Source organism: Chiloscyllium punctatum, chromosome 9 (assembly GCF_047496795.1).
Source record: "Chiloscyllium punctatum isolate Juve2018m chromosome 9, sChiPun1.3, whole genome shotgun sequence".
NCBI lineage: Eukaryota > Metazoa > Chordata > Chondrichthyes > Orectolobiformes > Hemiscylliidae > Chiloscyllium > Chiloscyllium punctatum.
The window spans coordinates 38462673-38484989 of record NC_092747.1 but is presented as its reverse complement, the minus strand read 5'-3'; the positions used below and the strand labels follow the sequence as shown (position 1 = coordinate 38484989).

Genomic DNA, 22317 nt, shown 5'->3' with positions numbered 1-22317 from the left:
TTGTTTCAAGAATGTGGCTAACACTGACATTAAGGTTGGCTAGTTGGCAGCTGTATTTTTTACTAAATCTATGTGATGTTAAGGAATTTGCTAAGTCTATTGGCATAGCCAGCCAGGTACACAGTTGGATGTTGTCCTCTGTGATGAAAATGAAAGCAGTCACCTTGCTCTGCTTTGAAATTAGACAATTAAGAGCTTTTTGTCACCAGACTAGGAACATGAAAGGCACCCTGTAGTAAGTATCCCGCTCCAACAATTTTGTCACTTTATTATTTTGATGACGACAAAAATGTACTTATTGTAAATCAGGCAGCTGGAACCTATTTTGTGCATGACTACCTTTCATTAAAATTGTCAGCTGATATGGCTGATTACAGAACAACACCAATGGCTTGCTTTCTGTTCAAAAGTCTGTCAGATAACAATGCTGCTCCTCAAAATACTCCAGGCAGTGCAGTCATGTCTATATATAAATCCCAGTTTCAATGCAGTTATCTGTTCTTGCAGGAGAAAGTGAGGACTGCAGATGCTGGACATCAGAGCTTAAAAATGTGTTGCTGGAAAAGTGCAGCAGGTCAGGCAGCATCAAAGGAGCAGGAGAATCGACGTTTCGGGCATAAGCCCTTCTTCAGGCTGAAGAAGGGCTTATGCCCGAAACGTCGATTCTCCTGCTCCTTGCATGCTGCCTGACCTGCTGCGCTTTTCCAGCAACACATTTTTAAGCTCTGTTCTTGCAGTTGACTTTAACGAAGCAGGTCAAGATGTTCAATGTAAGAATTCATTTTCATGGAAAAAAAAATCATTTATTAAAAGCCAACAACACATTATGCTATTAAATCAGCAGAAGATAATCAATGTAGATCAGTGTTTACACTAACGAGAGAATAGCCCCTTCAGGTGGAACCTTGTTTCTTTTTGGAGGCAGGCCTAAAAGTGAGAGATACTGCTCAGGGGTAGGTAGAAGGGATGTTCTGTCTCTGTTGGGATCTTCCTGACTCCAGCTTCTGGGTGCATATTCCAAAAGTACTGAGACAGCCCTTCACCCCCTGTGACACAGGAGCATTATTTATCACTGCTCGTCATCCACAAAAACCCCTCATGTTGTCAGGGATACAGCAAAATGGCAGCCCATTTTAAGAATGCCTCTCTAGAAGCTCTCCTCACGGTTGTCTTTTATAGAATCCCTACAGCGTGGAAACAGGCCATTTGGCCCAATAAGTCCACACCAACCCTCTGAAGGGTAACCCACCCAGTGTCTTTAGACAGTGGGAGGAAACCGGAGCAAACCCACGGACAACGTGCAAACTCCACACAGGCAGTCTGTCTGAGGCTGGAATTGAACCCAGGTACCTAGCACTGTGAGGCAGCATGGAGAGATGGGAAGCTTTTTTTCTGAATGGATGGCAACAGGAGGCCATTCTCACTGACCAAGGCAGCTTGGATAGAGCTGTCTCCTGAGTCAAATGGCCAGGGCTGCCCAATAGAACCTGGCTCCAGTGTCTCAGGAGGATAAATGGACTCTACGGGGGTATGTCCCACTGCCTACTCAATGCTTATGAGTGTGAGTTTGGTATAAGATTGTTACTGTGGAAGACAACTACACACAAAATTGGATGCCAGTTATCTCCATCAGATATCGTACATGCAACCAATATCTGTCACTTCATTACAGCTACCAATGTTGCACTCCTTTTACCACAGTGGGTCTGCCTCTCACACATCTGCCAGTGTTCATCATTAAAATATAAAAAGAGTGATAACACTTGGGAGCTCACACACCAGCAGCTCACTGACCTTTCATCACAACAACAATGTATACATTGCTAGCTTGTATGGGCCAAGGGCACAACTACAAAAATCTTGGGATGAAGATCTCACAGATGCCTCAGACATAAATCTATCATATTATACTTTGTTGTTTTTCATTAACAGTAGATCTTTGCTGGCACAGAACCAGGTATCATTCAATAATGCTCATAGACAATCACAGTATACGATTGACATCTTTATCTGTGGTGATCAGTGCAAGCACAGGGCTCATGCACCCATATTACTGACTCTTAATGCTAGCCCTTTGCAGGCGAAGAACATGCAAAAAAAAAGAGAAGGCCACTCGGCCCTTTGGGCCTTCTCCACCATTTTATAAGATCATGGCTGATCTGATTTTAATCTCAACTCTAACTTGCAGCATATCCCTAGTAACCTTTCACCTTCTTGGTAATCAAGAATCTATCTACCACTGCCTTAGAAATATTCCAAAGACTCAAACACTCTGAAAAAAAAGTTCCTCATTTCTGTTTTAAACATGTTTCCTCTTATTTTTAAGGTATAACAACTAGTTCTAGATTCTCTCACAACAGGAAACATCCTTTAAACATAACACACGGTCAAGTCCCCTCGGGATCTTATATTTAATTAAAGTCACCTCTGACTCTTCTAAATTCCAGAGGACACAGGCCTAGTCTGTCTTCCTTTCTTCATTAGGAGTTCCGACCACGCATGACATAATGCTCATGACTTTCTATAGGGAGAAGACTACCCATGCTAGCAGAAGAACAAGGGGAACATGAGATGAAGGATAATGGCAATCCACAGTCATGTAGTGAGAAATCCTCTAATCAGCTACTGCTACCAATATTTTAATGAAACCTTAGTTAAGGCTGGGGCAGCCTCAGGGTCCCACTTGTGAACCAGGACCAAAACATAAGGAGAGACCCAGCCCAGACTCATGTCTACCAGACTTTCAAACCACACCTTTAAGGAACAATCCCATCGCTCAGAGGATGCACCTTCAGGACCTTCCTCCCTACCTTTTACCAAAAAAGAGTCATCTATTTAGAGTAGGCTCAGAGTTGCATTCTGGTGAGCACAGCACTGACATGAGCCCGCAGCCAGAGGAGGAACTCTGGCACTTGGAGGACTGCTAGTGAACAGGCCCTTTCTGAGCCCAGTCAAGATGATGAACCTCTGGTCTTGGCTATTAAGGAACTGATGGTGTTGCAGAGGCAAAACAAAAGGGAAAGGTCTGACAGATGTGCCAGTGATCACACGCAGACTGGAGCAAAGAAGATAGGAGTCTATGCAAGTTGACTCTGACGTTGTGAGTCTCGCATCCAAGTGCCTTGTTGATGACCAGCATGGACAGTCAGGCCCAGCAGAACACTCAATATCTGCAGGATATATACAGGGAATACCACTCCATTTCTCAAGCCATGAAGGTATTTATACACCGGCAATGGCGGGTGGCTGAAGGAAGAGAACTCCCTACAGGGGCTCCATCCTCTCAAGGGGAAGCAGTGCCAATGAGCACTGATGGGGTACAGGAGCATCAAACTGGAACCCAGGATTTTCATCTCAAGATAGTGCAGAGGTACCCTGTGACACCACCTCCCTTCTGACAGGATTCAACAACTCCGTCAGTTTAGGCTGAGGAGGTTGTAGCTGCTTATGTGCAGGAAACCCATAGCAGGCCAGAGACTGCTAGGCCCAAACCGCCAGAATTATCAGATGAAGGCTGGCAAAGCAGCCAGCAGGTTTGCTCAAATATAGTCGTAGCTTCAAAGGTGGCAAAGGATCTAGTGGTAGGAGGAGGATTGAATAACATTGATTTCACTTTGGATGTATGTTTTACAACTTTATGTAGAAGGTGGGACTTGATACAAATATAGTCCCTTTATAAAGCAGTCTTGTGGTTTCTTGCAATCTATTAAAGTTTCTATGTTTTTCATGGAGATGACCCAGGGAGCACTGATGTCAGTCAGTGTAAAGGGTTCAGAGGTAATCATTCACTGCTGCCCTCCGGGAGGAGCTCAACCTCGAGAAAGCAGGAACATGATCGATGTTTGGCTTCTGGGAGTCAGTCAGCACTGTCCATACTCTTGACACCTCTGTAGTATATGAATGATCCTTGCAACTGAGGTTTGAATCATATAACAGCAGGCCACAAGTAATCCTGACTAAATCCATTCTGATGCTTTGTCCAGAAAACTGAATAGGAGGTAATTGCGCCAAGGGAGCAAATTAACTTAAAAGTAACGGCATAGTATCTGAATATTTTAAAGGTATAATCCAAGAATTTTCTTGAGAAAATGCTCTGTGCCATAATTTGCCCATATTCAGATTGCCTATTTTAGTCAATGCAAAGCCATTTGCTCTCAAATCCCTTGGCTATCAGGTTCTCTCAGGATTTTCTGCCTCAGCTCAGCACTACTCTGGCTTTTTCAGTGTTCTCCTTATCTACACTGGCTCCCTCAGCATCTCAATTAGACTCTCCTTCTTTCTCATTTAAGGAGACAAGTGGATTCATCTTCCCCACTACCTTCTTCCAAATTCTCCCCATGTTGTAGAATGAGGTTGTGCAAAATGCAGCAATCAAGCATCATGCTGGAGACCCTAATTGATGAATACTGGAGTACTCCTCCTGAACAATGCTCATCTTCAGAAGATGAATTGTCTGTTCAATGATGGCCCTGATGAATATATAGGATGTAAATGACTCCCTAGTACCTGGAAGAACTCAACAGTGACTCCAAATGCAAAAGCTCAGACACCTTGGTTTTCTGACTCCATGGTGAAATAGATAAACTGTATGACTTCCTTGTAAATGGCATCTGTGAACTCACGAATAAACTCATGGGCTGCCAATTGGCAGATACTACACATCACTAGTTGCAATTTCAAAGGAGCTGGTTAGTAGCAAGTTCAATCCTGCTGTGAAATTTGAGGCATAGTGCTGCTGCCCAGGTGTAGATCTGTCTGCTGGAGATGGTAGATGATGGTGATAGTATCCCTAGTCCTGTCAAAGTACCTGTCTCACTCTCTTCACTCATGCAAGTAGCTATAACCCCTCTGGTAGACCATCTCTTAAAAAGACCATTTGACAGAGATGAAAAGCCAGTTTCCCCACTTCAGGTACTGTCTGTTCATGCACATCAATGGCCCCCTGAGCCTCATGTCAATGGTTCTGTTGGCACTGAGTAACTCCTCATTCTTCTCCTCTTTTGTCTCAACCTCAACAATGCTAGCAGTGCTGCTGGCTTAAGTTGGTCAAACATCTGGCATGGAGGCACTGATCTGTGAAGAAATATCAGGAATGAAAGGTTTGTTTTCAGTTTAAAATCTTGACCTTATCAGACTACTCAAGTATTGAATGGTCTTACAAACATCTTTAAATGGCAATATTCATCCCCCATGACCCATGACTGACTTTCCTCTTTGTTACTCTGCCATACATGAGGTTGTGGTAATAATTTTGATCCTTACATTGCATTCCATGCAGCAATTGGCTTAATCAGACTCTTGGTGGCTTTCATTAACTCCCACCACACAGCCCAACAACCTTATACTGTAATCTACAGCCTGAAAAATTGGTTACATCCCATGTCCTCAACTTTCAAATACATCACCTTGATGTAGAAACAGAAGAATTTGATACACATACCCTCTAATTATTTACCATAATAGGTAGTATATATCAGACAAAACAAGATACTATTTATACCACTACATAATCAAAGGAGCTCACAAATATCCAATCTCACACTTCTGTCTCAGCTTATCCTGGCAACAACTGCTCCTTTTGATTCCCATTCTAATTTACCATAGGGCATTGGTGGTGTACAACAGGAAATTCCAGTTTGGATGCATAATTGCTTTTGGCATTTTGCCTCCACAGTCGAGAACTTGCTGCTAATTGCTTATGAGTAGGTGACAATTCCCTCCTTTATCAATAGGGGTGTTCCAGGATCACCTTTATCGTTCAGTCTGAGCCTATCATTGTATGCTATTGTCACATAGAAGGAGAAGGACAGGCAGTAGGGATGATAATCACATCATTATAAACAAGCTGGCACTTAGCGGGTGGATTACAGGAAAGGTCAATCCTTGTTAGAAAATTTAGTAAGATTCATTTCAGGAAATGGCAAATTGGCAGAAAAGGCTTCAACCCCCAAGCTGTTGATCAGGGGAAATACTTCACCTGATATTACACTGGAAAGTAAATCCACTGAAAATGATACACTTTTTAAAGTCTTATTCACATTGTTGACAAAATGGCACTTTTCTTATGGTAATAGAATCCATAACTTGACTGCCTATTTATCGCTTTGCTGAGATGGAAGGAGACGAGATAATAAGTAAATATCCTAAACAGTGAAAGCTGTTTAAATTTTGTAATAGAGCAAATAACAATGGAATATGAGGTAATCGGTTTTAACTTGCAAACTATGAAATGTTACTGTTCTTTCACACACAAAACCTATGCACAAAGCCATATTAAAAAAGATTGTGAAATTTTCAATGAACAGAACATTGCTAGTAAATGCAGCCATGAGAAGCACTAAAAAATATAGAAATTGCTCCATAAAATGATTTAGAAATAAAGTCTCACAAAAATTCTTCATGCTCACTCCCTCCAGCAGTGGAAAATTGATTTTCACTCCCTGGTTCACTTGGAAGCTCAGCAAGGTCCTTGAATATCTCAACATATATTTCAAATCTTGGTCCCCAGTTTAAAATATCACCCCAGTTGTGTGTTTTATTAACAGGGGAATCATCACACGGTTGCATGTTGTTATCTGAATCCTCCTCAGTAACAATTTCAGTCCCTATTAAACATGTGTCGGACGCATACCATTTTTCATGTCCTTCTAATCCAATCTCTCTTTCGTTTAACATCTTTTCATCCTCAACAATATTTCTCTTTGAATCTTGTTGAGCATATTTGTGCACAGATGAACGACTGCATGCTGGAAGTTCCCTTTCATAGTTATACTCTGAACAAGTAAAAGAACTATGGGAATCACTATCAGATGAAGTGTCTGTGGAAGGAAGGATCCCTGGATGGTTTTTCTGGGCTGACGGTCTTTGTGGAATTTGTGACAGTGAAATTATTTGATTAGTGTTCTCTACCACTTTATGAATTGTTGGTGCATTCAATCTTTTTATCTCTTCCACAGACAGACCAAGTGGAAGTCTCTCAACTATCTGGATCATTCTCCTGCTGGGTCTAGAGCTGGACATTAATATTGATGCAGCTGGTAAGCTTTCAATTTGATCATCTCCACAAAAAGCCAAGTTATCAATACCTCCTTTGCTTGATTTCTTGCTGTCAAAATGGCCATGTTGGAAATGGTCTGTTTCATAGTCAGTCAAATAAAGATCATTTATTAAATGCTTTCGCTCTGTAAATAAGACTGATGAAGGAAACCATTCTGATGAGCACATTTGAGTTAACTGTTGATTTGTAAATCCATTTCTTGGTCCTGGATTGTGACCTACAGCACTTTGTTGACTTGCAAGACATTGGATGTTTCTTTGATTCACAAAAGCCACAAATGGTTGAGATTTATTCTGCATGCTTCCATGTAGAATTGCCTTATTATAATGATCATTGTTGGCCTGGATCTGCCTGTGGTACTTAATTACATCAAAATCTGAAGAAGTCAAACTGGTTGCATTATCAATGTCATTGACCTCTAAGTCATAACCTTGACCATTGCTTTTCTTATTCTGCTCCATGCTTGTGGCAGTAATATATGTTTCATCTATGATATGGTAACTGTTTTCTGCCTTGAGGATATCTGGCTGCTTTCCTGCATTGTCAAGATCATTATCAACATCATCATTATGACCATCAGACATTTTCTCAGTAACTGCTTGGACAGATGCAATTATTTTTGTTCTCTTACTTTTCAAAGTAATATACAGACATTTGATGAACAAAGCTATCAGAGGTATTACTGCTAGAGTAGCAAGTATGATTACTGCTATGCTCCATTGTGGCAATTGAATATTGCCTTTCTGACAGGCTGCATGGTCAATAATTGTTGGTGTGCAGAATTCAGTAAAATCTTGTTTGCAAATGCAGTGATATGTGCCATCTGAGGAAGGAAGACATGTACTATCATGCTTACATGGGTCAGAAAAACAGGAAACTAGAAGACACTCATATGCAAGCCATAAATCAATGCCTTTCATTCCAGTTGGACAGGGGTTGTTTAAGCAGACATTAGGCCCTCTGCATTCAATCTGTACTGAGCTGTCTCTTGGCCGTACTTCAACTAAATCATTTGATCCGGTAAATGGCATCACATGATTATTGAATTTGAATATTTTGATGCATCCTTTAAAACCTAGAATGAAAGGAAAGTAAGTCAATAAATTGTACAGCTCATGGCAAATCAAGAATTGTGCCAAATTTCCATAGGTTTAGCTTATTGTTGTAATTCAGTTAAAGTTGGCAGCATTCATAAGAAATAAGTCACTCAACTTTGACCAAATATAATTCTTAAGAGGAATGATGATTTACTGTCTTGTTTGTGGTTCGTTCTAGATTACAGAACTCACTTCTGGCACATTCCTGGGACATGTGATATGTACTTACTCTAAGGTCAATTCAAATAATGTGCATTTTCGACTGTTTAGTTGTCATCACGTACCTCGTATTGTCCTATCAACCTTTGAGCTAAGTGTTTCACTCAAATGAATAACTAATCTGAATTGATCAGACTACATGGTGGTGACCCAATCTTACTGTGTAAACCTACGTTTGTGTAGAAAATACTGTTGTGAATCTCATAAAAATGAGAATATATGAGCCCATAAACTAATGTCCCAAGCATGATGTGGATTTGATTAACACACATTTGTTGTCATTAAAGAGATTGCTGGAAGGGAAAGAGGGTATGTAATCACAAATGCCATCAAATCAAGCAGTAAGGCAATTAAAGAATTAATCTTACCCAGATGGAGCAGGTATTAAGGGAGCAATTACATTTGCAAATTCAGTTTTCATTCAGATGTAAATAGACTCAAATATTCCTTACATAGTCTAGGTTTTTACTAAATACACAGAGCTACATTCAGTGTTCCATAAACTTTGCATAAGAATGCAGCAGAGAAAGAAAAAGCAATCAGGCAGCACAGTTGACTTATCGTTAGCTCTTGTGGTTTCCCCACATAATGGATGTACAGTAATATCATAGGCTCAGAAACCTGACTATGAGAACTGTTTTAAAGAGGCTGTAGTTTGGCAAGAAGACCACCAAATAATAAATTTCAGTTTAACAAGGATCTTGACCAGATGGGCCCATGGGCTGAGAAGTGGCAGATGGAGTTTTATTTGGATAAATGCAAGGTGCCTGCATTTTGGGAGTGTTGCTGAACAAAGAGACCTTGGAGTGCAGTTTCATAGCTCCTTGAAAGTGGAGTCGCAGGTAGACAGGATAGTAAAGAAGGCATTTGGTGTGCTTTCTTTTATTGGTCAGAGTATTGAGTACAGGAGTTGGGAGGTCATGTTACGGCTGTACAGGACATTGGTTAGCCACTGTTGGAATATTGCATGCAATTCTGGTCTCCTTCCTATCTGAAAGATGTTGTGAAACTTGAAAGGGTTCAGAAAAGATTTACAAGGATGTTGCCAGGGTTGGAAGATTTGAGCTATAAGGAGGTTGAATAGGCTGGGGCTGTTTTCCCTGGAGCGTCGGAGCCCGAGGGGTGGCCTTATAGAGGTTTACAAAATTATGAGGGGCATGGATAGGATAAATAGACAAAGTCTTTTCCCTGGGGTAGGGGAGTCCAGAACTAGAGGGCATAGGTTTAGGGTGAGAGGGGAAAGATATAAAAGAGACCTAAGGGGCAACTTTTTCACTCAGTGGGTGGTATGGGTATGGAATGAGCTGCCAGAGGAAGTGGTGGAGGCTGGTACAATTGCAACATTTAAGAGGCATTTGGATGGGTATATGAATAGGAAGGGTTTGGAGGGATATGGGCCAGATGCTGGCATGTGGGACTAGATTGGGTTGGGATATCTGGTCAGCATGGGTCTGTTTCCATTCTGTACATCTCTATGACTCTATGACTCAATTGCCAAAGTAAAACTAAAAGCTCATGAATGTTCTGAGGAAAGTTCACCAGCCTGAAATGTAAATGGACACCATGTCCACAGACATTGGCAACCCATCACCAATCTTGACCCTTTCTGAACTATTGTAGGTGGTGTCCTCATGGAATCAAACAAAGATTGAAGTATAGAATCCCTACGGTGTGGAAACAGGCCATTTTGCCGAACAAGTCCACACCAACCCTTCAAAGAGTAACCCACCCAGACCCATTCACCTACCTTATTACTCTACATTTCCCCCTGACTAATGCATCTAGCCTACGCATCCCCGAACACTATGGACTTGGAGGAACCCAGGGACCTGGAGGAAACCCACACAGACACAGGGAGAAAGTGCAAACTCCACATAGACAGTCGCCTAAGGCTGAAATTGAATCCCAGTCCCTGGCGCTGTGAGGTAGCAGTGCTAACTGCTGAGCCACTGTGCTGCCCTTTAGGTATAAGGGAGACAGAAATGGGTGGCACTGCTGTTACTGTGTGTATAGGTGGGAAGATGTCTCGAGTGAGTAAGTAAGCAGTGCAGAGGGCATGCAGTGTTACTGAGGTAGGGATAATGTAGCTGAGAACTAAATTCGGGAAGATGTTGCAGGCAGTAGTGAGAGTGGTCAGACATGGATATGAGGGGAGATGGGTACAGGAGCAAAAAGATAATGAAAGTGAGGTATTGGAGAAGTTGATGGTACTTATGCTCATGGACCGGAGAAGGTCATTGACCTTCTTTTTCCATTGCAGTGCATTCCTCCAGATGGCTAGGAATACTTTAACTGAGGTGGCAACTTGGGCCAGGCTGGCATGGCATGCCGTCATGGTGCCTGCTGCTGGTTCTGTTTCTGCACCAACCCCTTCACTAGGATTTCTAGGACCCTGCACATGGGTACCAAGTTCTCACTGTCTGCTATGTCTGAGGTAAATCTTAGGAACCACACTGGACAGCTCTGGATTAATGGTGTTGGTCTGGGTGTACAATGGACTTTTAAAGATGGTATAGGCACAAGGAATTCTAAAATATCTGCTGAAAGGTAACTTATTGTGGGAACAGCATGTGGTAAAATTGGGCCAGAATCAGTCAATGCAATGTGTTTGGTAAGATAATGCAGGAGAATTTGTCACATTTTGTACAACAAACCCTCCAAAAAAAGCTCAACACAACTCAGACTTAGCTCAAAAAAGTAAGATTCAGCTCTTCATATTCATTGGAGATTTCATTGAGCACTTGAAATTCTTAAGAGCTTTGGAAGAGTGATTAAGCAAAGATTATTTTTTCTGGCTTAGCTTCAGTGGAGATGGCTGAAATCAGAAATGATGGGGACATCAGGTACAATCCTCACTCAGACCTAAGTAATCTGACTGATTGATACCTCTGTCTGGTCTTCATCTCCACCATTGAGTCATCAAGTCATGGAGTCATACAGCATGGAAAAAGGCCCTGCGGTCCAACCAGTCTATGCTAACCATAATCCCAAACTAAACTAGTCCCACCTGCCTGGGCATAGTCCATATCCCTCTAAATATTTTTTATTCATGTACTTATCTAAAAGTCTTTTTTTAAAAATATATTTTTATTGGTAAATAGATTTTATTAATATTACAACAAATAGAAAACAATACTATTCAAAACAGTACAAAGAAAGAACACCAAAAGAAAATTTTAAAAACCCAAACCACCCTCGTGTACAAATGTATAAGTATGTATACAAAAAAAACAAAATAAATAAATAATAACTAACAACAAACTAATAGATAGTAATAATACAGCTCAGCCAAACAAAACACTAACTCTCAAATATCAAGAGAATTAATTTTCACCTATTCATACATTTGCAGTTCCTCCTCTCTGGATATTGGACTCATAAAGTACAATTGTTATGGCTACATAAAAGCCCTTATTATTGTGGCAGACAAATCTGTGTCCAGGTAGTCCAAAAAGGGCCGCCATGTCTTATAGAAATTCTCAGTTTTGTGGTGGACCATACTTGTGAAAAAACCCAAGAGGATATGCTCAAAAACAATCTTGCGCCAACGCAACAGGCCTGGGGGATTTTCAGATACCCAACCTAATAAGATATTCTTTCTTGTGCAGCAAGAGAGAATGTTAAAAAGTTTTTTTCTTATGTGCATTTATAGGGAATGCACTGGGCAGGCCAAGAAGAAGGGAGATTGGGTCCTTTTCCACCCCTTACACCCAAACTCCCCATCACTGCACCCGCCACAGTGCTCCAGTATGTTTGAAGCCTATCACAGGACTAGAGACAATGGGTAAGAGTGCCCATACCAACCTTACACTTGGGACATGCTGAAGATACCCTGGTCTAAATTTTGACAAACAATCCAGAGCCAAGTGGACCTTGTTGAGAATCTTCAACTATAAAGCATGGGTCCTATTGCCAATTAATATCTTTCTTATGTTTTCCAAAATATCTTCTCATGCCTCTGAGGAGACCTCAACACCTAGCTCTCTCTCCCACACTGCAGAGTCGATCAAACTCATCTGAAGAGGCACCACCCAATTGATGATATAAAGTGCTGACAGAAAGTGTACTCTTAGCTCTGAGCACCCTCCTCTCTCTGTCAGATTTGTAGGGATCAATCAAAAGTTTAGTCTTTTTTTGAATACAATCCTTAACTCGAAGAAAACAAAAGAGGGCCCTGTGAGATGGCTCGTATTTCTGTGCTAACTGATCAAAGGACGTCATTGTGTCTCCCTCAATTAATCGCCCATGCAAGACACACCCCTAGCTGCCCAATGCTTAAATCCTGAAACTATCATCTATCATCTCCAGTTGAAAACCTAAAGGTGTGAAAGAAGATGTTTTGCCAATATTGTCTTCCCTCTGCCGAATTGCCCTCTATGCTTTAACAGTATTGATAATTATTGGTATATGGCAATTTTCCCTAACTGTCCTCATTTTGTCCAAAAACAGCAAGCTAGTAAGGGGGCACCTTGGCTGAGAGGTTTCGATATCTAACCATATTGAAAGAGGGTTCCCACAGGCCCAATCACTCACGTAAGATAAAAGCAAGCTTAGTTGATAGTTTTTAATGTCCGGAAGGTCCACTCCCCCCAGTATGTGAGGCAATTGCAGTTTAGCTAATTTAATAAGGGGCCGCTTACCATGCCAAACAAAAGAGCTGAACCAGCAGTTCAGTCTCCTGAACATTTACTTATCGAAAATCTGGGGAGCATCGCATAGGGTACAACAAACGGGGGGAAGAATATTCATCTTAATAAACGCTATCCGACCTAACCATGAGACTGGAAGTGCCTCCCACTTTTGAAGGTCTTGTTTGATTTTGTATTAGCTTTAAACAACTGATCAAGAACTAGAGTGATGAATATGCCCAAATACACAAAACCCCCTTGTGACCACCTAAATGGGAATCAAAATTCACTCTTAAGACCTAGTACCTTCGTAATATCATCCATAGGCATAGCTTCTGATTTTGCAAAATTAATTTTGTACCCCAAAATGGTGCCAAACGAGCTGATGCATTGTATCAGGCGAGGCACCAAAACTGCTGGATTTGACAAAAAAATGAGGACATCTTCCGCGTACAACGGAATAGTATGTAATTTTGACCCCACTTCTGGAGTCGATATATTAGGATTCTTATGAATGGCCTCCACCAACAGTTCAATCACCGATGTAAAAAGCAATGGCAAAAGGGGACAGCCCTGCCGGCTGCCCCTAAAAATGTTAACATTGCTTGATCATACTCCATTGTGATGACCGTAGCAAGAGGGCCACAGTAGAGAACCTTTAACCATCTTATAAAGACTTCATCCAAGCCAAACCACTCCAGAGTATAAAAAGATAGAGCCACTCAACTCGGTCAAATGCCTTCTCTGCATCTAGAGAAATCACCAATCCCTGTATTGCCTGTTGTTGACATACTTGAGTTACATTAAATGACCCATTATGAAGTCCATCTGGTCTTCTTTAACAATAGAAGGTAACAGTCTCCAGCCTTAATGCAAGAGTCTTAGAGAGGATTTTAATGTCCACATTTGAATGTAAAATGGGCCTTTAAGAAGAACAGTCCTCTGGGACTTTCCCTTTTTTTTGGAATAAGCAAAATATTGGCCTCTCTTAGAGATGGCGAGAGACAATCATGGCTGCACTCTGAAGCTGCTTCACAGCCTCCTGCACCTCTTGCTCTGATAAGGGGGCATTGAGAAAAGACTCTTGTTCAGGGATCACACACAGGAGCTCCAGGTCCTTGAAAAAGGACTCCATCTTGGCCTGCCCTTCCTCACAACCCTCAGATATAATTCAAAGTAAAATCTCCTCATTTTGTCCAAAAACAGCAAGCTAGTAAGGGGGCACCTTTTTGGAATCACATTAGGTTCCCAGATCCTTCCCTAATCGATGAAATAGCTTGAGGGGCACTCCTTTTCCTGACGAGATATGCTAGATACTTGCCGACTTGTCACCATGCTCATATAACCTTTGTTTGCAAAAATAAACTCCTTCTTTGCTGTCTGCGTGAGCACGGAATTCAATGCAGACCACAGCGCTGTAATCTGCTGTAGCTTGGTCAATGAGAGTCTGTCAAAATAAGCCTTTTTGGCTGCCTTCAACTGTGCTTCAAGGAGACGTTGCTGCTCACCCTTCTGCCACTTCCTACTAACTAACCCTCTTAGAGAAGTACTCCACAAACTTATTATCCTTCAGGATAAAGGGATCCATTCGCCAGTGGCCCACTATAGTATCTTTAATGTTAACCAACAGGTACACTGGAGATGGTAATATTACCAATCGTACAAGATGCCACCAAGTCCAGGGTTGCCACGGGGGTCAGAAAAAAAAATCAATCCTGGTGTGACATCTGTGTGGATCGGAAAAAAATGTAAAATCCCAGATTGTAGAGTGAAGATGCCTCCAGATGTCTACCAACCCTAACTCCACACACAGGTCCACTAATTGGGGCAGCTTGGTGGCTCAGTGGTTAGCACTGCTATCTCACAGCAGCTTCTGCCACAACGACTCTGTGCTCTACCTCGTCCATCCTTTTCTCCAGGTCTCCCAGCTGCTGTTCATGCTTCTGCAGCATGATCGAGATTGGAGCCAGCTTCTCCTCTATCTGCTTGCGCAACATCTCACGAGATGTTGTGAGCTCCTTTGCCAGGAGTGGTGAGAAATTGAGCCTAAGGGCCCGACCTTGGATGTACCTCCTCCCTTCTTCAGCATCCCTGGATGGCGAAAACCGAGGTAAGTTGCTCTCTGACCATGTCCTGGGACTCCACGACCTTTCCAGAGGCCCAGGATACCACAGTGGTCCATGTAGGGTGGGTTAGGACTTCGTCCCACTTGCGATGTGGTGCGGAGCTCTGCAATGCAATCTTCCTATATTACCGCCATCTTGGATCCCTCTAAATGTCTTTTAAATGTTTAAATGTCCACCACTTCCTCTGGAAGTTCATTCCACACAGGAACCTCTCTCTGTTTAAAGAAAATTGCCCCTCATGTCTTTTTACAATCTTTTTCCTCTTACCTGAAAAATATGCCCCCTAGTCTAGAAAGCCCCCCACCCTAGGGAAAAGACAATGGCCATTCACCTTATCTATACCTCTCATGGTTTTATAAACCTCTATAAGGTCACCTCTCAACCTCCTATACTTCAGTGAAAAAATTCCCAGCCTATCCAGCCTCTCCTTATAAGTCAAACCTTCCATTCCAGGCAACGTCCTGGTAAATCTCTTCTGAACCCTCTCCAGCTTAATAATGTCTTTCCTATAACAGAGCAACCAGAACAAGACAAAGTATTCCAGAAGAGGCCCCACCATCATCCTGTACAACCTTAACATAATGTCCTATCACTTATACGCAAAGGTTTGAGCAATGAAGGCTAGCATGCTAAATGTCTTCTTAAGCACCCTATCTATACGTGATGCAAATTTCAAAGAATTTTGTACCTCAACCATTAGGTCTCTCAGTCCTAGAATACTTCCCAAGGCCCTACTTTCAATTGTATAAGTCCTGCCTTTGTTTGTTTTACCAAAATTCAATACCTCACATTTATCCAAATTAAACTCCACCTGCCACTCCTCAGGCCATTGACCCAATTGGTCAAGATTTTTTGAAATCTTAGATAATCTTCTTCACTGTCCACTATACCACCAGTCTTAGTGTCATCTACAAACTTACTAAACATGCTTTTTCTATCCGTATCTAAATCATTTATTTAATTGACAAGCAAAAGTGGAATCAGCACCGATCCCTATGGAACACGCTGGTCACAGGCCTCCAGTCTGAAAAACAACTCTCCACCATTGTTGTGTCTCCTGCTGTCAAGTCAATTTTGCATCCAATTGGCAAGCTCACCCTGGATCTGATCTGAACAAACTTAATTAATTAGTCTACCATGTGGAACCTTGTCAAAGGCTTGGTTCATTGTAGTTGTGGTACATATTATCAATGGATTAGGTCAAAGTCATGCAATTCTTTACCTAGCATTCCCATGAGATCACAATCAAAGGAGTACTCTGATTCGAGGAGAAGGACCACCACTAAGTTCTTAGGGCACAAAGGATGAGCAGTGAAGTGCAGTTTCAACCTTGTTACCAACATCCAAAAGCAAAGAAATTAACATAATACATAGAGATTATATGCCTCCTGTTCTAAGACTGTGCAGAACAGCTTGTATCTCTCAACTAGTACAGTTAATTCCAAAGTAATTTTACAAAGTAAACTGTTGGCTTGGATTTTCCAATTCTCTGTGAGATATTTAACTGCTTTGCTAATTGCAGATCACAGCTGAATTAGAGGATTAATGCTGTGACCTTTCCACTGGCACTCTGTATAGGAGGGAAGGAGCATACTGAAGTGGAACAACTAAAGTTAGTAACATTGCGTGTAAAGTACAATTAATAAATTCTGTTTGAAACCCACTGTTGGTACCTGCACAGCACCAGCAGGAATTGCAATGCCATAGTTATAAATCTTGTATTAGTTTCTCAATTTTGTGATATTTTAAATTTGTAATCTTATGTGTTTTTTTAAATTAGCCTCTTTTTCTCAGTGTCAAAAAGTGTGGTGGTGGAAAAGCACAGCCGGTCAGGGAGCACCTGAGGAGCAGGAGAATCGACGTTTCAAGCAAAAGCTCTTTGTGATGAAGAGCTCAACTCTTTTTCATTAGGGAGAGTTTATGCTCGAAATGTCAACTGTCCTGCTCCTCAGATGCTGCCTGACTGGCTGTGCTTTTCCACCACCACACTTTTTGACTCTGATCTCCACCTTCTGCAGTCCTCACTTTTTCCTACTCTTTTTCTTAGTGCCTCAGTTGAACATTATTGTAAAAATTTAATAATTTTAGATTTCTGTAAGTAGAAATGTAAATGTGCAAGATTGTTTCAAACCAGATAAATGTTATAGTTCTTTGTGTTTTCTGTTGACTCTGGGACATACAGAACACTTTCTTCTTAAAAACAAAAATGTATGTGTCAAAAAGGGCAATTCAGATACTGTATAAGTAGATTTGTCTATAAGAGGGCTTTCAAAAGCTGCTAATTCAGCACGTCTGCATGAGTTCCTTAAGAATAATAAAGCGTAGCAGAAAGGAGACACATGATTTAGTTATGCATGTTTCCCTGGATTCACTTAATACCCATCTTCTGAAAAGTATGCATCTTCATCCCTTTTTTAAGTGTTGCCTTGGACTATTGAGTTTTACACATAAAGAAGCAAAACCATATTTTCAGCCTTTTATAACAAGTAGGTATTTCATTTAGATATTTTCAACACTTGGGCAGTTACTTCATCAAATATACAAGCACCTTGACAAAATAAAAATTAAATCTATAGCATTTTAATGATTTGTTTCACTGTTTTGCTTGCCTCTTTACTTTAGTACCTACATTTGTAACCCTGAGAGTGATAAATATAGCATGGAAGAAAAGGAATAATTTTACCAGCATTCCAAAATAATATTAAGTGTTTGTGTACCTCAGTGTCAGGTATTTATTCACAAAAAAATTGTGAAAAAAATGCTGTGAAGCACCCTAATGTCATATATTCCAATGATTGCTTGACTATTAGAATCAGTGTTACAGCTCCCCTTTTGTATCACCCAGCATGCATTTCGAAGTCCTCGTGCAGTTGTGGTACAGTGTGGTTACAACATTTCTTTAGCACATGATATAAATATAGAATTCAAAGAGCAGAGGAATAAGCTTCTTTACAGTGATATAACCATATCCATTAAGCAGTCTACACTTAAGCATTTATTTATTTCCAACTAAAATAATAAAGGTTTTGGGTCTGAAATATTAATACTAATTAATTACTTAATTTATAGTTGAAGATGTTTGCATAAGGTAGAGCTGTGAGCTATGATCTGTTTCTCACTTGTTGAGTGCATATGCTTAGCTTTCCATGTTAACCCATAAATGGATCATAGCACTTGAATCCACACATTTTGATTCTCTGACCTGAATGTTGCAAATATTTTCTGTTATTGTTTAAAATTTCCAGCATCTGCAGTTCTTTTTACTTTCTCTTGTCACATATATTGTTTAAATCACATAATCATTTCATAGTTAAAATGTGACAAGTTAGACTTTAACTTTTGAATGTGTAAGTGGCAGTGATTCCTGGAATGTCCATGCATATTTTCACTTTTATTTTGCCTTTACTAAATAACACAATATCATGTCATATATTAGAGAATAAATGCTACTTTTAGGAGTCAGACACTACCTTAAATTCCTACAATGTTTATAAACTGCTCAAACATTCCTTTCATCACATATTTTAAAGTGCACCTATCTACACCTATCTATTTCCATCAATCCATTTTCACATTCTTCTCATTACTGTTGTTATAATCCACCATCGAACTTCCTAAGAAGATGACAGTGGTTTAATTGTGTTAGTTACTCCAGTAGCAATAGATAATTCACAAGATTTTCATAACATAAAGCTAAGTAGTTTCCATTTTCAAAATAGTGGGAATATTCTATCACAAAGACTTCCCGAGAGATTATTGCTTATATTGACTTGAAATGCTTTATTTCTCATGCACAAGAGGAATGTAAGTCTTAATTACTGATCATTTTGTCATTTCAAACTGTGATATTTCAAGATAGACCCCTAATAGTCAGAGGAAAATTAAAAAACAAATTTAAGGGATCTCAGTTATCTGTAAGTGTAATAGGATGGTTTTGACAGGGGATTTTAATTTTCCAAACACAGTCTGGGACTGCCATAGTGTTAAGGGTTTAGATGGAGATGAAATAACTGTGAAGTGTGTACAAGAAAATTTTCTGCTTTAGTGTGTGGATGTACCTACTAGTGAAGGTGCAAAACCTGACCTACTCTTGGGAAATAAGGTGACTGAGGTGTCAGTGGGGGAGCACTTTGGGGCCAATGACTGTAATTCTATTACTTTTAAAATAGTGATGGAAAAGGATAGACCAGATCTAAAAGTTGAAGTTCTAAATTGAAGGAAGGCTAATTTTGACAGTATTAGACAGGATAGAATGAGTGAATCCTTAGAAGAGTATAAAGAAAGTAGGAGTATACTTAAGAGGGAAATCAGGAGGGCAAAAAGGGGACATGAGATAGCTTTGGCAAACAGACTTAAGGAGAATCCAAAGGGTTTTTGCAAATACATTAAGGACAAAAGGGTAACTAGGGAGAGAATAGGGCCCCTCAAAGATCAGCAAGGCGGCCTTTGTGTGGAGCTGCAGGAGGTGGGACAGATACTAAATGAGTATTTTGCATCAGTATTTACTGTGGAAAAGGACATGAAAGATATAGAATGTAGGGAAATACATGGTGGCATCTTAAAAAATGTCCATATTACAGAGGAGGAAGTGCTAGATGCCTTGAAACACATAAAAGTGAATAAATCCTTAGGACCTGATCAGGTGTACCCTAGAAATTTGTGGGAAGCTAGGGAGGTGATTGCAGGGCCTCTTACTGAGATATTTATTTCATCAATAGTCACAGGTGAGGTGTCGGAAGACTGGAGGTTGGCTAACGTGGTGTTACTTTTTAAGAAAGGTGGTAAGGACAAGCCAGGGAACTATAGACCAGTGAGCTTGACATCGGTGGTGGGCAAGTTGTTGGAGCGAATCATGACAGACAGGATGTACATGTATTTGGAAAAGACAAGGACTGATTAGGGATAGAGAACGTGGCTTTATGCGTGGGAAATCATGTCTCACAAACTTGATTGAGTTTTTTGAAGATGTAACAAAAAGGATTGATGAGGGCAAAGTGGTAGATGTAATCTATATGGACCTCAGTAAGGCGTTCAACAAGGCTCCCTATGGGAGACTGGTGAGCAAGGTTAGATCCATGGGATACAGGGAGAACTAGCCATTTGGATACAGAACTGGCTCAATGGTAGAAGACAGAGGGTGGTGGTGGAGAGTTGTTTTTCAGACTGGAGGCCTGTGACCAGTGGAGTGCCACAGGATCGGTGCTGGGTCCACTACATTTCGTTATTTTATATAAATGATTTGGATGTGAGCAGAAGAGGTTTAGTTAGTAAGTTTGCAGATGACACCAAAATTGGAGGTGTAGTGGACAGCAAAGAAGGTTACCTCAGATTACAATGGAATCTTGATCAGATGGGCCAATGGGCTGGGAAGTGGCAGATGGAATTTAATTTAAATAAATGTGAGGTGCTCCATTTTGGGAAAGCAAATCTTAACAGGACTTATGCACTTAATGCTAAGGTCCTAGGGGGTGTTGCTGAACAAAGAGACCTTGGAGTGCAGCCGCAGGTAGGTATGATAGTGGTGAAGGCGTTTGGTATGCTTTCCTTTATTGGTCAGAGTATTAAGTACAGGAGTTGGGAGGTCATGTTGCGGCTCTACAGGACATTTGTTAGGCCACTGTTGGAATATTGCGAGCAATTCTGGTCTCTTTCCTATTGGAAAAATGTTGTGAAACTTGAAAGGGTAGAAAAGATTTACAAGGATGTTGCCAGGGTTGGAAGATTTGAGCTATAGGGAGAGTTTGATTAGGTTGGGGCTTTTTTCCCTGGAACGTCGGAGGCTGAGGGGTGACTTTGTAGAGGTTCATAAAATTATGAGGGGCATGGATAAGATAAATAGACAAAGTCTTTTCCCTGGGGTGGGGGTGAGGGGTCCAGAACTAGAGGGCATAGGTTTAAGGTGAGAGGGGAAAGATATAAAAGAGACCTAAGGGGCAACTTATTCACTCAGAGGGTGGTGCGTGAATGGAATGAGCTGCCAGAGGAAGTGGTGGAGGCTGGTACAATTGCAACATTTAAAAGGCATTTGGATGGGTATATGAATAGGAAGGGTGTGGAAGGATATGGGCCAGGTGCTGGCAGGTGGGATTAGATTGGGTTGGGATATCTGGTCAGCATGGACGGATTGGACTGAAGGGTCTGTTTCCATGCTGTACACCTCTATGACTCTATGACTCTAAGTGAAGCAGTACATCCATATTTCATCCATATTTTCTTTTCTTTTCCACACATTCTCCTGTATTTTCTGTCTTTTTTTCTAACACCATCTCCCCACATGCTGCCACTGCACAAGAGATTACCTGTTAAAGTTTTGACATCACTAATGTGCTTGGACATGCTTTCTCTGCCTCAATGATAAAAAACTACAGCTGATCCAAAATTTGCCCACATGCACAAAGTTCGTGATTTCCATCTATCATATGCCCTCCAAGTTCCATTGGCTCCCCTTTCCCTACCAATTCAAAATTCTTGTACTCACTTTCAAATCAATCCCTGATGTTATCTTCCCCTATCTTATGGATTCTGGTTGATCCATCCCTCCTCCTATACTAGCTTTCTCTTTTCCTCAATTCCAGTTAGTTCAGCCATTACATTATCACTGTCAATGTCCTGATCTCATTTTCTGTCTCCCTCCCTACTTTTGAAATCTTTTGCCTTTTGCTTCTCCCCAAATCTCTGAGTTTTGACTTGCTCAAGTTAAGCACTTTGAAAAATCTTAGCATGTGAAGAGCACAGGATTTACAGCATAAAAACCAGGCTTTTAGACCAATTAATGCACGTTGGTGTTCAGTGCTTCACAGGTACCACCTGACTTAATCTGCCAGTGTTAACTTGACCTAATTCAGTCGTCCATCACATGTGTGGAAATGTAATGGTTGGTTTTGTGCTGCAAATAGCGTTCATTGTACATTTGAACAGGTACTTTGTTTTCTATTTGACAATAGATCATAGAGTATGCAGATCATCTTACAGTCATAATCAATTGATATGTAAAAGTCAAACATGCCTCTTAATTTACTTTTTGAGCTTCCAGCTCGTCCATTTTGCAGACAAATAATATGATACAATGCACATCATTAAAGCAGTCTTCTTAACTTGCTATTACACTCATTAATAGTAATTAAAACAATGTGGCTTTTCAAAATAAAACTCCCTATACATATAATGCAAATATATACTTAATTCTCCCA

The 22317-nt window shown here is 40.8% G+C and overlaps 1 protein-coding gene across 6 annotated transcripts in view; it reads right to left on the bottom strand.

Annotated features, from left to right (window-relative positions):
- Window positions 1–729: 729 nt before the first annotated feature.
- Window positions 730–22317, bottom strand: part of LOC140481305 (protocadherin Fat 4-like) — a 158476-nt gene continuing 136888 nt past the window's right edge. For all 6 annotated transcript variants that reach the window (XM_072577269.1, XM_072577270.1, XM_072577271.1 and 3 more), the window contains one exon: window positions 730–8132. In XM_072577269.1, coding sequence (XP_072433370.1) covers window positions 6385–8132 — 1748 coding nt within the window. In that variant the 3' untranslated portion in view covers window positions 730–6384. The remainder of the gene's footprint in view (window positions 8133–22317) is intronic.